We start from the raw sequence: 19,763 nt of genomic DNA, 5'->3' as shown, positions 1-19,763 counted from the left end.
GTCACGGGTCGGACTGCCTGGCCGCCGTCGGTCGCGGCGGTTTGCTGGTGGCGATTCATCGTGACTTTTCGGCGTATATAAATAAATGCTCATCCCTTCAGAGAAAATCATCTGATTTTCTGCATCGTCACTCTGTCAGATTTTTCCTTCATCTGCATGCATTCATACATTCCTGGGTTATTCCTCAGACATTCAGTTGCGTTTGTTCGGGCTCTTGGTTGGTAGTTGTCATCATCCTTGACACGCAATCCGTTCTATCCTAGAGATAAGTGTTCATCAACCTTCGAGAATAGTAAGGGAACAAATTATCTTAAGAAGATAAGTGTGTTGGGCTCGGATTCCATTACATACTCTCGTCATTTTTTTCTTCATGCACTTTTTATATTAAATTTCTTTTTTCTTCACTTACGAGTCTTTTTTTTTTTTTCTAATTGCACTTTTTAATATTAAATTTCTGTGTTATATACGGATTCGAGTCTTTTGATGATGATTCACCCTCAGGCTTCGACAACAGTAACTTATGAAAGTAACCACACAATTCTCATGCATTCGTTTACAACTAATGCAATTATATATCTATGCCATATGGAATTATTTTCCAACCTATTACCATCAGATAGTTTAGATAATTAGATCCTTGGAGAAATATGAACCTGCAAAGGATTTTTCATGACCACAGTGAATTCCTGTTTTTCTGTGAAATCAACATGACCTCCTTCCGAAACCTTCCAATCAAAACTCCAAACCAAATTGGCAACAAAGTATTCCAAATGGAGCATTGCCAAAGTATAGGCAGGACAAATCCTCCTTCCTGCTCCAAACGGCATCATCTTGATCTCTCTGCTCCCAGTAATATCAAACGCCTCAACTTGAGCTTTGTTCTGGTTCAAGAATCTCTCTGGCTTAAATTCCATGGGATCTTCCCAAACCTCAGGGTCCCACCCCATCTCTGCCACCATGAAATTCACAGTCCCATTTTTAGGCACCAAATAACCATTCAAAATAACATCCTCAGTCACCGCATGTGGCAACACTAAGTGCCCCGGTGGGTGACGCCTCAACCCTTCTAAAATCACAGCTTTGAGATACCGCATTTTCTCCAAATCTTCCTCTGTCACTTCCTTCACCTCTCTATCACCCACCACCTCCTTAATCTCCTCCACAAGCTTCTGTTGAACATGAGGGTACTTCACCAAATTAGCCATAATCCACTGCAATGCAGTGGAAGTTGTGTCCGTGCCAGCATTCAGAAACTCCGAACACAAGCTAACAATTTCCCCTTCATTCAACTTGCGCTTCTCCTCAGGCAACTTCAAATCCAACAAAGTATCCACATACGAAACGACAGTGTTTGAGTCGTTGCTCACTCTACCCTCCTTAGCTTGCTTCCTCGCTCGTATCAGCGGAACCAACACTTCTTCTTGCTCCTTCCGAAGCCGCAACAACTCCTCCCAACGTTCACGGAACAAAATCGCAGTGAGTTTTGGCCACAAATTTAGTATGTTGAATCTATTAATGCTGAGAAGCGGCTTGCGCTGGACACGCTCAATGTCTTTGACTTTCTCATCGTTAACTCTTTCACCGAAACACATGAACACAAGCAAGCAGAACATGGCATATAGAAAGTGGTCCACGACCCGTATGGAATAGTTTGATTCCGAATCGGATTTTAATCGGGTGAGGAGGGTTTGTAGGACCCACTTGCGGATTGAGGAAAAGGATTTGACCCGGGAGTGGTGGAGCATCTCGGAGGTGAGGTTGCGGCGGAGGACGCGCCATGTTGGGCCGTAAGAGGCGGAGGTGATGTTATGTTGGTTGCTGGAGAAGAGTTTTCGAGTGGGAAGAGGTTTGGGGCGGTCGGAGAAGAGAGAACCGTTTTGTATTAAAGCTTGGTGGGCGAGGGTTCGATCACGGATGAATATGGATGGAAGAGAACCAATGCGGAGAGTGATGATGGGGCCGTATTTGGCGTGGAGGCCTCGAAGAATTTGCACAAATTCTGAGATTTTTCTTAGCCATGCGATGGTTGTAATGATGGGGATGTGAGGAGGGCCAGGAGGGATTTTGATGCTCTTGTTTTTGTTTTTGTTTTTGTTGCTGTTGGTACTGGTGGATGAGTAAAGGGAGAGGATGGCCCTGATAAGCACACAGAAGCAGAAAGAAACTAGGATGACGAACCAGGTTTCCATGTTGTAGTCTTTGCAGAGTGTAGGTCTGAGACTCCTAGGCTAAGCCCTTATGGTTTTCAAATAAGAGCAATTTCAGTTGCCCGTTCTGTGAAATGATCCAGACTTTGGTGTCGTGGACCACAGCCAAATAGGTTGGCCGACAAACATTGATGTGTATCCTTTTTAACAGCTTAAATGTTTCGGAGAATTGATTGCATAGTATTGTATTAAAGCTGAAAGGGTTTTATTTTTCTTATGTTGCAGGAGACAAGTTGTCTCATGCAACACACACAAAAATGAATGGGATCCACTAAAAAAAAAAAGAGAGAAAAAATAAAAAAGTGGGTCTCACCTACTTTTTGTGTGTTGCATGAGACAACTTGTCCCATGCAACATAAGAAAAATAAAACCCATGATTAAATGGCCCGACCACCCCATTTATTTAATAAAAAGTTGGATTTAAACACAAGAAATAAAAAAGAAAAAAGAAAAAAGAGAGTGTCTTTGCATTATGCTTGTTTTGGGGACGTGTTAAGTTTTTTAATTGTTGGTTGCATGAGAGTAATGTTTATCGAATGAATTATGATACAAAAAGATCGATGAAAGGAGAAACAAGGAAATGAAACTAAGTAGTTAAGCTGATGTTAATGGATAACAGAAATACCTACCTCCACCGTGCCTTTCCCCCACTTAAACTACCAGCTACACCAGACTTGCTCATAACTGATCCTCCCGCCAACCACGAGGGAATGAAAATGCATGTTTAGTTAGTGGGGGCCGATCCTCTACGAGGTTGCCTTGAGTACACCCTCACTATAAGTGGGGTCATACCTACTATTCTCGACCAAAGGCAAAGAATGCATCAAAAACTCCTACCGCAATATTTTTTTTTTTTGGATAAAAAAATAGTGTCAAAGTGTGCAACCACTTCGAGTCGAGCAGTCATTAAAGCTCTTCTCAAGTAGGCAATTTCAGCATTCAAACATTTCTCACTCGCAGGGATTCATCTTGAGATCTATTGATCACTGGACCAACTTACTTTGGATATCCGACCGAATCAAATACTCTGACATAAATATTTGATCCTATTTATGTCTAATTGTTGCATGCGAATAAAACCAAAAATAAATAATAGGTGTAAGAATTTTTATATATGGATCGAACATAATATCATGCCACAATAACTTCCTCTTAATGAGTAAAATCATAATTCAACTCAAACGACACCATCTACAGTGGCATACAGCATGTATTTACTTCAAGAGTCCCGAACAAAGATAAACAATTGAACAAATATATTTTTTTATCCGTTTACAATTTCTCAAATACACAAAGAAAATATATCAATTAGACTCAACTAGGAAGAGCAAAAGCGAATAGTTGTATTATAAAAAGTAACATTTTCCAATAATCGGAATTACAGGAAATCATATTATAGTGTACTCAAAATTGGACACAATTTGATAGATTTGGGAGATGTATTCTGTTGTTCTGTTTATTTATATATATGAGAACATCGTTATATAGATCCAACAGTACAAAATATATTCAAGCATTAAAATAATCAATCCTGCATAACCCTACGTTTTTCCAGATAAATATATAAGTATATGATCTTATGTGTATGTCTGTCCTATTATTCAATTTTGAGTCTACAGATGACTAATGGAATTTAAAAAATTCATAAATATTATATAACTTTCATCAGGTCCAAAAAGAAAACAGCTAACTTGTGAGGGGTCTGCGCGTATTTGTACACAGGCTGCTGGGCATCTCTACTGTATCTCGTTCAGTAGACGAGGGAGCACATGACCAGCAGTAACACAGCACAGATGAATTCAATTCCTTGCCTTTTGCTCTTGGCTTTTGTAACGACGTGAATTTATTTGAAAATAATAAAAATAAAAGAGCCGCCACTAATTTTATTTAATTTGAAAAAATTAGAAAGTCTTTTATTTTAGCAAAATTGATCTTTGGATCAAGGTTCGAGAGTCTGATTATACACAAGAAAGAGTGAAAACTTAATCTCACTGCACCCTTACACATCCGATTAAAAAACAGTTACTTTAAATTAATTGTGCAAATTTTTAATAATTTTAGAATATTTGTTTAATCCAAATAAAGTAAGATATGACAATTATTTACAAGAAAAAAAAATTTAAATCTTTTATTTTTAACTTGACGGAGAAATTCTGCTCCGACGTATCCTCTGCTACAATGTGAAACTCAAAGTCACGTCGTTATGTAAAAGTGTTTGGTTTTGTTAAATTTAAAACTTTTGAAAATTAACTCACATTTGCAGAGAATAAGACAACATGGCTTATACGTATATCCTTATGAAACATATGACGCTTGAGGATGGCCAACCACACAATCAACGCCGTATATCGTTGCGTGAATTACCAGAAGTTTAAAACGGATTTGTCAAATCGTATTTTTGGTTATAAAGAAAATGAATAGACTTTTGTTTTGAAATTGTTACGATCTGATAGATCGATATGTCCAATCAAAGATTGGTATGTTAATATAGTATATGTTTGCCCTCCCTTAGGAACCTATAGGAGAGGTACCCTAAAGATAAGCGGATCACTGTGCACAATAATATAACGACATAGTCAAGGCGTGGGGTGTGTGCACAATGACAAGCTAAGAGAAATGGTTTAGAGTGTGTGTACCTTATTGGTTTAACCCCTTATTTATAGATGGTTACCTGGCAGAAGTGGACTTTTGGGCCTCTCAGGAGCATTGGGGGTCCAATTGTTAATCCATTGCTGCCGTAGTAGGATTAGCATGATTAAGGAATGTTTCCTTAATTCCCTCTTAGTTGTTAGCCTTATTTGGGCCTTCTAGAATGTAGGACTTTGTCAGGTCCATAACAGTTGCCCCCCAGCCCGGTAGTTTGGTTGTCCAGGCTGCCGGGGTGAATTGTCTTGCCTTTTGCTTCAGGTTTTCTTCTGAGCTGAGAGCGTTTGAGTTTTTGTAAACTTTTTGCATACATATTCCTTACATCCAGGCTTTTAAACCGAGGTCATCATTGCCCCTTATCTCGGCAGGTTGATCATAAACCATGGAAAACATTTCACGTATTTCTATACCGAGTTTGGGATGAGCTTGAGTTGTTGGGATACAACTGGCGAGTTGCCCCCAAGCATCATTCCATCCGCACACGTCTTGAGCTTGTAGCTTTCTTCTGGAACTGGGAATGATTTTCCCTTGTCAACTATGTGGGCGGGTTATGCATGAACCCGACAAGATACTGCACACGTGTAACCGAGGAACAGACGACCTTGAGTTGTTGGGATCCAACTGGCGAGTTGCCCCCAAGCCTCATCCACGTAACCTGGCTAAAAGTTGCCCCCCCAGCCCGGGAGTTTGGTTGTCCAGGCTGCCGGGATGAAATAGCAGTAATCTCTGCATTTGAATTTCCTTTGCATGTTTTATTCAAGTTATCATTCAAATTCTTGCTTTGACTTGGCATCTTTATTTGGCTGAGGTGGTGCTTTGGTGAGGCAGTGCTTGCCTCCTTTTAACATCGAGCTCGCAGTTGTTCCTTCCGAGGCTTTCGCTTTGAGCCCAACTTCTTGCACTGTGGCTTTATTGATTCAGATTTAGCTTTTCAGTGTTAACTGAACAAAATGATCTAGCCAAGGTTTTTCATATGGATTCTGCTTTTTCCTTTTAACCCAATTTTCTTAATTGGGTTTTCAAATTTGAGGCGTCATGGTGACTTGATCAAGGTCGTACCAATCTGCCCCTTATTTTTCAAGCCTGATTTCGTTTATCACAGCTTGTACACATGTTGTTTATTTTGACAACATTTAGGATTCGAAAGCGTCCTTCCGTTTTCCTATGCCTCGGCTAGAAGTCACAGTCTGACAGTGTGCTTTTTATTTTTAACCCGTTTTCTATCCAGGTTCTTGCACGTTGCTAGACGTAAGTTTACAATACCTTGGCTTTATAACATTTGACGTAGGTGTCATTTTTTGACTTCGTCTTGTTTCGTCATTTTGACTTGTGAGCCATTTCAGATTGGGGTGTGATCCTATTTTCCTGGATCACATCTATCCAAACCCGTCTTCATTTTATCGCGGATTGGGGCGTGATCCGTTTTCCCAGGATCCCATCTCTCCAAATCCGTCTTCATTCCGTCGCGGATTGGGGTTTGATCCTATTTCTAGGATCCTATCTCTCCAAACCTGTCTTCATTTCTTTACCCCATATTTTTATCATGGGTCTTTATCCTGGATTGGGGCGTGATCCTTTTTCTAGGACTACATCTCTCCAAACCCATCTTCATTTTATCGCGGATTGGGGCGTGATCCTTTTTTTCAGGATCACATCTCTCCAAATCCGTCTTCATTTTATCGCGAGTTGGAGTGTGATCCTTTTTCCTAGGACTCCTTCTCTCCAAACCCGTCTTTATTTCGTCACGGGTTGGGGTGTGATCCTTTTTCTAGGATCACATCTCTCCAAACCCGTCTTCATTCTATCGCGGGTTGGGGCGTGATCCTTTCTCTAGCATCACATATCTCCAAACCCGTCTTCATTTCGTCACGGGTTGGGGTGTGATCCTTTTTCTAGGATCACATCTCTCCAAACCCGTCTTCATTCTATCGCGGGTTGGGGCGTGATCCTTTCTCTAGCATCACATCTCTCCAAACCCGTCTTCATTCTTTATCCTGGATTTTTATCCTTGGTTGTTGCCCCTCAGCCCGGCAGTTTGGATGTCCGGGATACAGGGTTGCTGTGCATTACTCTTTATCGCGTTGCGAATATTTTATTCTCAGTGTCTGGAAGTCGGCTATGTTCATGGTCCGAGCCTTCTTAGCCTTTGTTGTATGGCTTCGGTTATCTTGTTATGTTGACTTCTTTGCCGAAGTTTTATTGATTCATTGATCCATGTTCTGAATACATAGATTCTTGTCGATCCGTGTTTCGGATTTATTTTTGTTCTTTCTTTGGTGCTGGGCTTCATGAGTCGGGTACCGTGTATACTATTTCAACATTCCTCCCTCAACTTTTTTGGCCGAGGTACGTAGCTCGGACTAGTTGACCAGTCTTTTTTATTGTCTTATCGAGATCTTGAAGTATAAGGATTGCTGCTTTTAATTTTGGTTGCATTCCTGCACTTGCCCCCCAATTCGATAGTCGGAAATCCGGCTTGTCGGGCTGTAGTACTTTAATTCAAGCATTTTTATGTCGGAATACTGACTTGCCTTAGCAATTTGCCTTTTTTGCTGATCTGAGGATCTTTGAGATCCCTTTTCACTGATGTTGCGGAGTTTTGTTCCCCATTCTCCGCATGTTTCGTTTGCAGAGTTGAATTTAGCCCAATAGTATGTACTGTAGCTTTATTCACTTGAGCTCGGCTTTGCCAGAATCTCGTTGTGATATCGTCTTCTGTTTTAACCCGGCTATGCATACTGCGTGTTTCACAAATTTTGATTTGATCAAAATCATTCACCTTTTTGAGTCTGGCTTGCATTGTCGTGACGTTCAGATAGAACGGGGTGAGACTCCCGCTGAATGATTTTGCCTTTATACTCGCATCTTGAGTTTTATGCCTCCCTGATAACTTAGATATATTTTTCTAAGTATTCGAGGTTCATCAGATTCCAGAGTTGCCTGAAGTATTCGTTAAATACTTCTAAGGACTTAGCATTCTCTTGATTTTGATAAACAAGCTTGTATACTTGTTATCTAGGTTTGTAACTTAGGATATTTTCTAAGAATATCAAACCTTACCCGAGTTATCCCTCATTCGAGACGGGTTATTTTTACAACTCGAATACATTCTTATTTTCGCAACTCGTGCATTTTACGAGTTCCGGTATATTGACCTGGCCGAGGTCAAAGCATTATACGGATTCCGATTTTTGTCACTCTCTATGACGCATGTTTGTTTTTACTTAACGTTTTGTTAAGTCAACATTGATGAAGGTGATCATTGTCGCCTTTAATCATGACCTGGGTTTTATAACCCGGTACTATCCAAGATAAAGGCAGTATTGTCACATGTCCCACTTGGGTCTTTCGACCTTAGTGCGGAGCATTTCGACTTGATCAGAGTCAGCGTGACAAATTGTGCTTGTATCTCAGATTTGTGTTTATGCATCAGAAACACAAGGATCCATATTTACGAAGGTATCTAATTGTTCCCTCGTTTTACTTTAACCCGGATTCGTATACCGTTGTTTCATAATATCCAACTCGGTTTTTTGCCTGAGTTTCAAGGCATCATGATGACTTGATTAGTGTCGCTTCAATCTGCCCTCTTGAATTTTAGTTCAGTTTGGATTACGGAAGCGTCCTCCCGCTTTCCTTGAACCAGGCTTGATGTCGCATGTATGCATTATTCTTATGTTTGAACTCGGATTGGTCCATCTTCCAGTTTATATCCTGGATTTATATCTATCTCGGATTGGATCTCGCCATATCCGTCTTCGTTTTATTTCCTATTTGTATCTCGGATCTTTATTTCTATCCCAGAATGGATCTCGCCATATCCGCCTCCATTTAATCTCCAATTTGTATCTCAGATCTTCATTTCTATCCCAGATTGGATCTCGCCATATCCGCCTTCAACTTGGATTGGATTGGATCTCGCCATATCCATCCCCATTTAATTTTCGATTTGTATCTCAGATCTTTATCTCGGATTGGATCTCACCATATCCGCCTTCAACTTGGATTAGATTGGATCTTGCCATATCCGCCTCCATTTAATCTCCGATTTGTATCTCAGATCTTTATCTTGGATTGGATCTCGCCATATCCGCCTTCAACTTGGATTGTATTGGATCTTGCCATATCCGCCTCCATTTAATCTCCGATTTGTATCTCGGATCTTTATCTCGGATTGGATCTCGCCATATCTGTCTTCGTTTAATCTCCGATTTGTATCTCAATCTTTATTTCGGATTGGATCTCGCCATATCCGCCTCCATTTAATCTTCGATTTGTATCTCGGATCTTCATTTCTATCCCGGATTGGATCTCGCCATATCCGCCTTCAACTTGGATTGGATTGGATCTCGCCATATCCATCCCCATTTAATTTCCGATTTGTATCTCGGATCTTCATTTCTATCCTGGATCGGATCTCGCCAAATGCGTCTTCATTTTATTTCTGATTAGTATTTCGGATCTTCATTTAATTAACCATTTCTATCCCGGAGGGCCGGTAAATCATTTCTATCCCGGAGGGCCGGTCTTCATTTTGACTTGGCTTCTTTTGTCGAAGCCTTATATTTAAGGAGACGCATTTTGCCTCTTTGAATTGCATTGCTTCTTCTTCTTCTTCCATGGCTTTTTAATTTGGGCCCCACTTCTTTTGCGGTGCCATTTTATCTAAACCCGGTTTCATTTGCCGTGGTCTTTTCATTTTCTCGAGCCCAGCTTCTCATGCCTCAGCTCTTTTTTCAGCTTGGCTTCTTTCGCCCAAGTCTTGCATTCATCTAGGTAGATTTCCTTCCTTATTTGAATGGATCTGGATCTCCTTCTCTTTTTTAGAGGGGATCTCCACACCACCTGTTTGAATTATTCTTTGCAACATAATAAAGTACGAAGTAGGCAATTAGCAATTAAATTGATTCGATCAGCAATCAATAATTATCCAAGTGTAATCAGATAATAATTGCAATCAACAATTAATAATAATTGACCAACATCAATCAACAATTAATATTAGTTGACCATATTTCATGCTATCAATTTTGATTGAGCATCCATCATGAAGGCTCCATGCTCCCCAATTTTTTGATCTATGCTCCATGAAACTTAGGGAACGTGGCCTCATTGTTAATCCCGATGCTCCATTTGTCGTAATATTCAAAATATTTGTCGTCCTGCTTTTGCCAACATACATGCATAACAATTTTTGACCAGAATACATCTTGTATATCAATGCTTATGGAAATTTCATAGCATATAAGAATTTGGTCAAGCATGAAGTCATATATAATCACGATAATAATTTCTGGGATATAAAAGTAAGGAAAAGAATGCTTCCTTATTATTCTGTAACCATCTTGCTTGCAATAGAGGACGGTTCCTGCAGTGGGAGTAACATAAACCAGCTCGGGTCTTTTTAATTTGGGCCCATTGGCATGGTTCCAGCGTGTTATTCTTGATCTCGGCTCTAGTTATGATGTCAATTACCCATCTTTTATTTGGGAAAATTGTTAATGGTTTCCCATCAATAAAATTATCTACTTGAGTAGATCGTGCCGGTATAATATCTCGACAATTGAAAATAAATGAGAGAAAATATCTCCTTATCTGACTTAAATTTCCAAAGCCAGTATTCCATGGTTTTGTTGACAACAGTATTACCACTCTTGGTGCTACCATGAAGCACTTTGATTTATTGTATTTGCTACAAGAAGGCAAATTCAATTGCAACCACAAGGACACCAGGTCCCACAAGCAATGGTTCAACAATATATATTGTTTAAATAATGTCTCTCAATTTGAGATGCAACAATAATAATATATATTGTAAACCAATGTTAGAAAATGCCATGTGTATATATATATGCATATACATCTATATACATATATATTAAATGTTGTATTAAATACATTATGCCAATCAAGACAAATCTTCGATTTGTCCACAGATTACCCCCAAAGCATTCAATTTAATCAGGTTTTAATCAAAGACTGTATTAAATACATTATGCCAATTAAGATAAATCTTTGATTTGTCCACAGATTACTCCCAAAGCATTCAATTTAATCAGGTTTTAATCAAAGGCTGTATTAAATACATTATGCCAATCAAGACAAATCTTTGATTAATTTTATCAGATATCGATATAAAATATTAAAAAGGTGAATCCTTTTATCAGATATCGATATGAAATATTAAAAAGGTGGGTCATTTCATCAGATATCGATATGAAATATTAAAAAAATGGATCCTTTTTTTTCCTTTTTCATGTAAATTTAGAATTTAAAAGGAAGGAGACTTAGCTCTTTGCTTGATGTGCCCCTTTTTTTTTTAACCTCGACCTCGGCCACGATCTCGTCTGGATCTCAGCCACGATTCCGATGACAGCGGTGGTTACGACCTTGATCTCGGTTTCATCATGCTCGTTGAGATTGGCTTTCATATCACGGATTACGAACTCGGTCCGCCTTAAGCTGTTGATGAGCTTCATTTTTTCCTTTTGCGTCCATCGTATTAGGATTTGGTTAGTCGACGTCTTTTACGCTTTTACCCAATTTGGGTGGAAATCGAATTTTCTCGTTTCCCACAGACGGCGCCAATGTTACGATCTGATAGATCGATATGTCCAATCAAAGATTGGTATGTTAATATAGGATCTGTTTGCCCTCCCTTAAGTACCTATAGGAGAGGTACCCTAAAGATAAGCAGATCAATGTGCACAATAATATAACGACATAGTCAAGGCGTGGGGTGTGTGCACAGTGACAAGCTAAGAGAGAGGGTTTAGAGTGTGTATACATTATTGGTTTAACCCCTTATTTATAGATGGGTTACCTGGCAGAAGTGGACTTTTGGGCCTCTCAGGAGCATTGGGGGTCCAATTGTTGATCCATTGCTGCCGTAGTAGGATTAGCATGATTAAGGAATGTTTCCTTAATTCCCTCTTAGTTGTTAGCCCTATTTGGGTCTTCTAGAATGTAGGTCTTTGTCAGGTCCATAACAGAAATTAAATTCTCTTTGCACAGAGTCTAAGATAGCGCAACTATAAGAAGGCTCTTACGATACATACAACGCTTGAGGATGGCAAGCCATACAATCAACGATATCGATCGCTGCGTGGAATGAAGAAAATTAAAACATATATTTAAAAAAAGTATTTTGGTCATAAAGAAATTGATACAACAGTTTATTTTTAAAAAAAGGTCTATATTGCACGAAGTCCAAGATAGCTCGGCTATACGAAGACACTCACGATATAGACAACGCTTAAGGATGGCGAACCATACAATCAATGTTGTCGATGGTCGCGTGGAACATGAGAAGATTAAAATAGACTTTGTTAAAACATATTTTAATTATAGAGATATTGATTAAGCAAACTTTATTTCGAAACTAAATCCACATTGCACAGAGTCTAAGATAGCGCAACTATAAGAAGGCTCTTACGATACAGATAACGCTCGAGGATGACAAGCCATACAATCAACGATGTCGATTGCCGCGTGGAACAAAGAAAATTAAAACATATTTAAAAAAAAAAGTATTCTGGTCATAAAGAAATTGATAAAATAGTTTATTTTAAAAAAAAAGTCCACATTGCACGAAGTCCAAGATAGCTCGGCTATACGAAGACTCTTACGATATAGACAACGCTTGAGGATGACAAACCATATAATCAACGTTATCGATCATTGCGCGAATTAATTTCCCATTAATAGTTTAAGTGATGAATACTCATTTTTTTTTTATCTTTTCCAAAATCTTGACATTCCAACAACATAACAATCTAATTTAAGGAAGCCAAACATGTCAAACAATCCTTTTTATTACTATCATACTATTGTAAATATAACACAACACTCAAGACCCAACATTTTCTCTTTTTTTAAATAAAACTGAATAGAAAAGCAAACCAAATTTAATAATTTCACAAGAAAAATATTTTTTTTTGTTACCACAACATACTATTTAAAACTAAACTAAATTTATAAACAAATTGAAAACAGATTAGATCTTAATGAATTTATATCCACGTGTACGCGTACTAGCATCGATACAAAAGCCTCCCAATTATCTTAACAGTAAGCTAAAGACCTTAAAAAGCTAGAAATCATCTAAAAATTAGGCCTAGAATCATCATTATTGCAACAAGAAAATGAATATACCATAGCTACGTAGACACAGATAAATTAGGCAATAAAAACACCATAGGAAAATTTACAAACTTCTTTTTTGTTTTTAAAAGAAATAATAAAAGATAAAACCTATAAAACTAAAGATTGGAGGGCTTTAGTGCAGTGGCCAAAAACTCAAAGTCTAATAGCTAGCGAGATGATGAAAAAGACATGATGGGAAAGTGTGAGACTACAAATTTAAGGGTAAAGCCAACACCACAAAGATGAAAAAAAAAAAAAAAAAATTAAGGTCTGTTTGATTGTGTTCTTGTTTTTTTGTTCTTAAAACTATTTTGTAAAATAGTTATGGAAACAGTTGTTTTCTATATTTTTTTCTTTTTGAAAGTTAAAAACCAAAACAGAAAACAAAAACAACCCAGACATGTTCTCTAAATTTGATTTTAAAAACAAAAAACAATTATAGTTTTCAAAACAATTTTTACAAAACAGATCTTAGCAAACGAGTTTTTTAGTTTTTTTCTTCTGAAAACTAAAAAACTGTTTTGCAAAATAGAAATCAAACAGAGCCTTAATGGCCAGATATGTTCCCCAAAAGCTATTTAGTTTTTTTTATTTTCTTTTACTTTTTCTTATTTATTTTTTTAATATTTATTTGTGGTGTAAAACAACTACTTTACATAACAAAAGAAAGAAGCTCCCTCTGCTGAGATCTCAAAAGCGTGGGACAAAATAAAAGAAAAAAGAAAAAGAAAATATCATGAAGTCAAAATGGTAAAGACTAGCATGTACTATGACCCCAAGCATATATCATTGGAGCCCACGTAGCAACTTAACAAGAATGACAAGCAGTCTTCATCCCACCTCTTCTTATCATGAGATATTGATTAAAAATTATAAATCAATGAAATGGAAGGAAGAGTACTGTGCGTGAAACACCCACTTGCGCACCTGATCTAAAGACGGACATATGGTTTGCAACCTTGTCAAGTATAGTCACATCTGCTGATGGAGATTTGAAGCATCAAGATGTGATCCTAGTAGATGGGTCGGTCAAAGCAATGCAGCCATGGTGGTTGTCTACTGGTGAAGCAAAATGACTCGGAGGATGGTGCCTTTGTGCCTAGAGCCGAACACAATTGTTGAAGACTTGGTGTTCTACACTGAAGTGCTTCATGCCATGAAACTTCGCACAAAATGTTGGAATGACTGGTTACGGGTTTTGTGTTTAGGCAAAAAGACCTCACTCTCAAAGATTCTTATGTATTGTTTTCTTCATCTTTTAATTCTTTCTCATCTCTTCTTCTGATTTTTTTTTTTTTTTGGTTTTTGGTTTTTAGTGGTTGAAATGGTCCGATGATGGAAGAATCAGAGGAGGGTGTTGGGTCTATGAGGGTCAGAAATTCGGTCCCTCTTCTGATTTCTTCTTTATCATTTGTAGTTCAGAAGATATTAGGTAAAGTTATATTTTTGACATACGTCTGAGGCAATTTTTCTTTATGCTCTGTATTCCTTTCACTTTTCCTTGTATATTTTGTTGATCCCCTCTTCTGCTGATTTTTAGCAGCGTTCACACAGGACTGCAATTCTTCCTTTTTTATTTACAGAGGGTTTCTTTTTTATTTACAGAGGGAAAGGCTCAACCAGTGAGAAGTCATTTTCACACTTCCTTTTTTTTTAATTTTTTTCTTTTGTTTTATTTTATTTATTTTATATTTTTTTGGGGATAATAATAAAAAATGGTGTTCATAGCTTTTATAGACACATTTCTATATTTGAGAGCTTTATGAAAAATAACTTTATATATATATATATGAGTAAATATTCATTTTGGTCCCTAACAAAAAACACGGTACCCTTTTCGATCCCTATCAAAAATAAATTAGCATGAAAGTTCTTAACAAAGACAAATAGGTACCACGTAAATCCTTTTGTTAGTCACAAGTAGACGGCGTCACTCACGGAGATGATGTGTAACGTTAATGCCCATGCTCACCTGCCACGTTGGAAGGCAAACGTCGTCGTTTCTCAACCCGCGTCCATGTTGCTTAGAAATATAAGGAGAAACCCAATTGAACGTGAAGTTGTCCTTCCCTTTCAATCTCTCCACATGAATGTCGTCGTATAGTGTAGGGTTTACAAAAATACATCAGGTGGGGATTCAATCGAAGATTGAATGTTGCAATTTGGGGTTTATTGATTTAGGGTTTACTAATTTAGGGATTGCTGAATATTTTGTGCGTTCTTTGAATCTTAGTTTTAGAAGATGAATATTTCTTCTAGGAGAGGAGTTAAGCCCTTGTAGTTATTAAGAGTTTGGTTTCATTTGGTATTAGAAAAAGAAGCCACGCTGCAATTTTTTTAGATGGGTGGATGATGCTACAACTGATACGATGGAGTTGGAAGATTGGAGAATTAATAAGCTGGAGTTCAATGTAGCTGAAATGGAATCCAAGTTGAGCTATGTAGACATGAAGCTCAATGATGAACTGCAAGTGCAGGTGAATAACCAGGAAAAGAAGATTAATGAGCATCATATAAAGATTAATGAACTATCAATGAAAATGCATGCAGAGTTTGATAGGGTTGAGAAGAAAATTAAGCATGCGTGTAGGTGTGCTAGGGTGTTTGCTAGATCCATTATTGTTGTATTTGTAATATGTATATATCTTAGAAGTAGGCTGAAATGAAAAAAAAAGGTGTAGTACTGTTGAGATTTGCTGGTGTATGTACCATTACATGTTGTAATGATTTTGAAATGTAAAGATTTGTAATAGGAGGACCAATGTTGAAATGTAATGAAATGTTGTTTATGCAATGTATATAACATGACTTATGTACTTGAACTTATGTTTATTGGCACAAAGTGCAAGTATAGGCCATGATTAGCAATTGTAATTAGGCCAGTTTTTTTGGAACACTTTGGTATTGGCCCAGTTGATCAATGTAATTAGGCTTTTTTTGTATGCCTCTGGTTAGGGCCATGGAATATTGTGTAATTAGTGCAAGTTTTGGAACACTTTTGTATTGGCGTGATAGAAATATGTCATTAGGCTTTTTTTGTATGACTAAGGCATATTGGCCACGGTTAGTACTTGTAATTAATGCAGATGGAAATTAAAAAAAAATGTCTGGTTATCATTTCATCATCTTCATTCTGTCTACAATGTGCAATTTTTTAATATTGGTCCACACCATCTGTCATTCACACTTCTTCTAATACACTTTCTTGTTTCTGTCAACAGTGGTATATATATTGTCTTTGTTGTGTCATTTTAGGGGCATGTGTATCATCACTGCACTACTGATCCATCAACAATGTATTTCCCTTACAGATCTCCAACAATTTGTGCTTCGGGGACCATTTTAGTCCTTGGTAATTAATACATAGATCTAGTTTGGTCCTTAACATTTTTATCGGGGGTTTTCTTTAGTCCCTACTTGCCTTTCCACACACCAGTGCCACCATAACTTGTTAATGAACCAGTGTAACACCCCGTATATATCCGGTAATGTAATCATATCATCGTATTAAGCTGCGCTTAATTAAAAATGCGAAATATCTTTTTCTTTTCATTTATGACGTCATTATCATTACCAACTTGCTTAATTAATCATTTAAACAAAACCATGCCTGTATGTAAATTGTAAAAGACAGCTAACTGACATACCTCATTAATTAAACAACATAAATATGTCTCTAGTCACGGAACTACAACACGTAGACCGGACAAATCTTGATAGTTTGTGCAACTCAAGCTAAAAAGTGCTAACAACCCAGTGGCATGGACAAACCCCATGCTCACCCAAATAAGGCAACAAAGCCCAACAAGTCTCAACAATAGCAACAATATAATATAAAGGCGGAAAACATAAACAACATCCAAATCCAGTCATGCCAGCATATAAACAGTAATATCATCAACTAAGCTCCGGCCTCCTGCCGTCAGAGGCATCAGCCCCCACACTACCTGAACTTGAAATAAGCGCCTCAAACGTGGGGTGAGACCTCTAACAAGAAATCTCAGTAAGACAAGGGGTCCTCAAGGATCTTCCACCCCAAGTTCACTTACATGTGCAATATAAGTTCCAAAACAGTTTAACAGTATCATTTTCAAAATAGTGCAATGCAGCAGATAATCATGTCATGTGTGTCAATACAATAATCTACTGGCTAGAGAAATGTAGGAATACATCTATTACCCACACAGTACGCGCCCTGCCGTACCTACCCTTAGGATACCATCCCATCAGGTGAACACCACATACATATCATAAGCCATTGCACAATATAAGCTCAAAAGCATTTCAGTATATATCAAAGCATGTAACACAGCATGCATATAACCATACCCCCAAGGGACATGGTGGAACAACAACATGGCTAAACCGAGGACACGAAAGCTTACCTCTTAAGCTAACTATCCAAGCCAAGAGTCCACAGCTCAAAGTCCAAACACAGCAGAATCACAATCTGTTATGGACCAACATATATCAACAATCATACTCTACAAGCACACAACAAAAAGCCAACGCTTCTCTTTTACGTTTTACGTATTAAGGCTTCACACAAGCCACAAGGCCTTAATCACTTGATTCTGACTTAGTTCAATTATTACAGAAGTTCAACTTCCTCAATCTAGGGTCCACAAACCCGCAAACATCAGTTCTGGATGAACATTAAGCTACTGTTCCTCGCAAACCCAGAATATCCAGATATTTGTCGGGGACATATCCAGATATCAATATCCGGATATCATATCCGGATATCAAAAGACCCCATATCCGGATATTCATATCCGGATATTTCATGACAGAATGCAGTTCTGCATTTCGTGAAGATATCCTTCAAAGGTTCCACTTTTAACACTTCCAAACGTTAAAGCATGCATCTTTACTCTGTTTTAAGTTCACATACCAGTGGGTTACTTGTTTAACTCATTAAACATACCAAAACATCAAATTTAACCCATTAAACTCATGATCAAGGTTGGTGACACTTACCAAAGCTAAAAACTCAGCAAGAAAGGCTCTTGGAGCTCACCACACTGCCTCTACAGTTCTGACTAACAAGGCACACGAAAATACCACACAAGATGAGTTCTTTCTCTACAAGGATCACACTTTGAAGTTCAAAATGCCAACCCCAAGCTCCCACAAGCCAACCTCAAAGTCAACACCTCCACACACTCAACCAGAAGCTACAACTCAGCAAGGAAGTCACTCACAACCTCACAAGACCAACCCACACAAGGCAATGGTGTTTAGAGATGAAGAGATGAAGCAAAGGTGACAACTTGGTCACAAAAATGGTGAAGAAAGGCCATGAACCCCAGCACCAGCTGACCAGCCACCAACAACCCACGTAGGATCAGAATCTCTAGGGTTTTGTGCCCAAAGAATGAGTATAAATAGCTCGCTTAAGCCTTTAACACACAATATTAACTTTAATTGCTACACTTATCATTTTAATCCCAAACTCAGGATTCTGAACCTACTCAATTTTACAAGAATTATCATATTTTTATTTCATTTTTCCGAGCACCTTTCTGGTACGCGCTTTTCATAGCCAGTATCAGTTTCTGGCACCAGTTCTCATTATTTTAACTTGAAACTCGTTTTACAAGTCCTATATATTATTCTAGGAATTATCATGCACTTATTATAATTTTCCGGGATACTTTTTTGGTACGCATTTATATCGACTAGCAGAACCGGTATCTGCACTTTTTGTTAGAAAATCGACTTTCAGCATTATTAGCCACTTTCTATATTTATTTAAGCCTCATAATAATTATTAGGGTCAATTATAGAATTATTTTCTAATTTCATATAATTAATTAATTAACTTCTTTAATTAACGGTGCAGGTTCTTACAACCAGCAATGTCAGTACTCATTTAGATGCTGATTTAAATAATGAATTACATACTTGACTTCTGCATAATTCACACCATCACAGTCTTAGATTAATGTTCATGCAGTATTTCCATTTTTTTTATCTACTTGAAGTTTATACACCAGCAATGTCAGTACTTATTTAGATACTGATTTAAATAATGAGTTACATATTTGAGTTCTGCATAATTCACATCATCACAGTCTCAGATTAATGTTCATAAAGTGTTTTCATTTTTTATCTCATAAGGCATCTATACCTGCACTTTGTGTCAATAAACATAAGTTCAAGTACATAAGCCATGTTATATACATTGCATAAACAATATTTCATTATATTTCAACAATGGTCCTTCCATTACAAATCTTTACATTTCAAAATCCTTACAACATGTAATGATACACTTTTTTTTTTCATTCCAGCCTACTTCCAAGATATACATATCACAAACACAACAATAATGGATCCAGCAAACACCCTAGCACACCTACACACATGCTTAATTTCCTTCTCCACCCAATCAAACTCTGCATGCATCTTCATTGATAATTCATTAATCTTTATATGATGCTCATTAATCTTCTTTTTTTGGTCATTCACCTCCAGCTGCGGTTCATCATTAAGTTTCATGTCTACATAGTTCAACTTGAATTCCATTTCAGCTACATTCAACTCCAGCTTATTAATTCTCCAATCTTCCAGCTCCATCGTATCAGTTGTAGCATCATCCACCCATATAAAAAAATTGCAGTGTGGCTTCTTTTCCTAACACTAAATGAAACCAAACTCTTAATAACATTCAATTTAAACAAAGAACGCATGCAACTAATTGAAAGCAAAAAAAAAGCTCACCTTGAAATTGGGACACCTAAAAAATACTCTATTTGAGTT

The 19,763-nt window shown here is 37.6% G+C and overlaps 1 protein-coding gene across 1 annotated transcript; it reads right to left on the bottom strand.

Moving 5' to 3' along the window:
• Window positions 1-629: 629 nt before the first annotated feature.
• LOC133300076 (cytochrome P450 89A2-like) lies at window positions 630-2,189 on the bottom strand. Its single transcript, XM_061499566.1, has one exon. The coding sequence runs from the start codon at window positions 2,187-2,189 to the stop codon at window positions 630-632; it is 1,560 nt and encodes a 519-aa protein (XP_061355550.1).
• Between the last annotated feature and the right edge of the window lie 17,574 nt (window positions 2,190-19,763).

This window comes from Gastrolobium bilobum, unplaced genomic scaffold (genome assembly GCF_033153095.1).
Source record: "Gastrolobium bilobum isolate Gb01-03AN ecotype WA unplaced genomic scaffold, APGP_CSIRO_Gbil_v1 utg14654, whole genome shotgun sequence".
Classification (NCBI taxonomy): Eukaryota; Viridiplantae; Streptophyta; class Magnoliopsida; order Fabales; family Fabaceae; genus Gastrolobium; species Gastrolobium bilobum.
The sequence above is the reverse complement of the archived record's forward strand: the minus strand, read 5'-3'. Positions and strand labels throughout refer to the sequence as shown.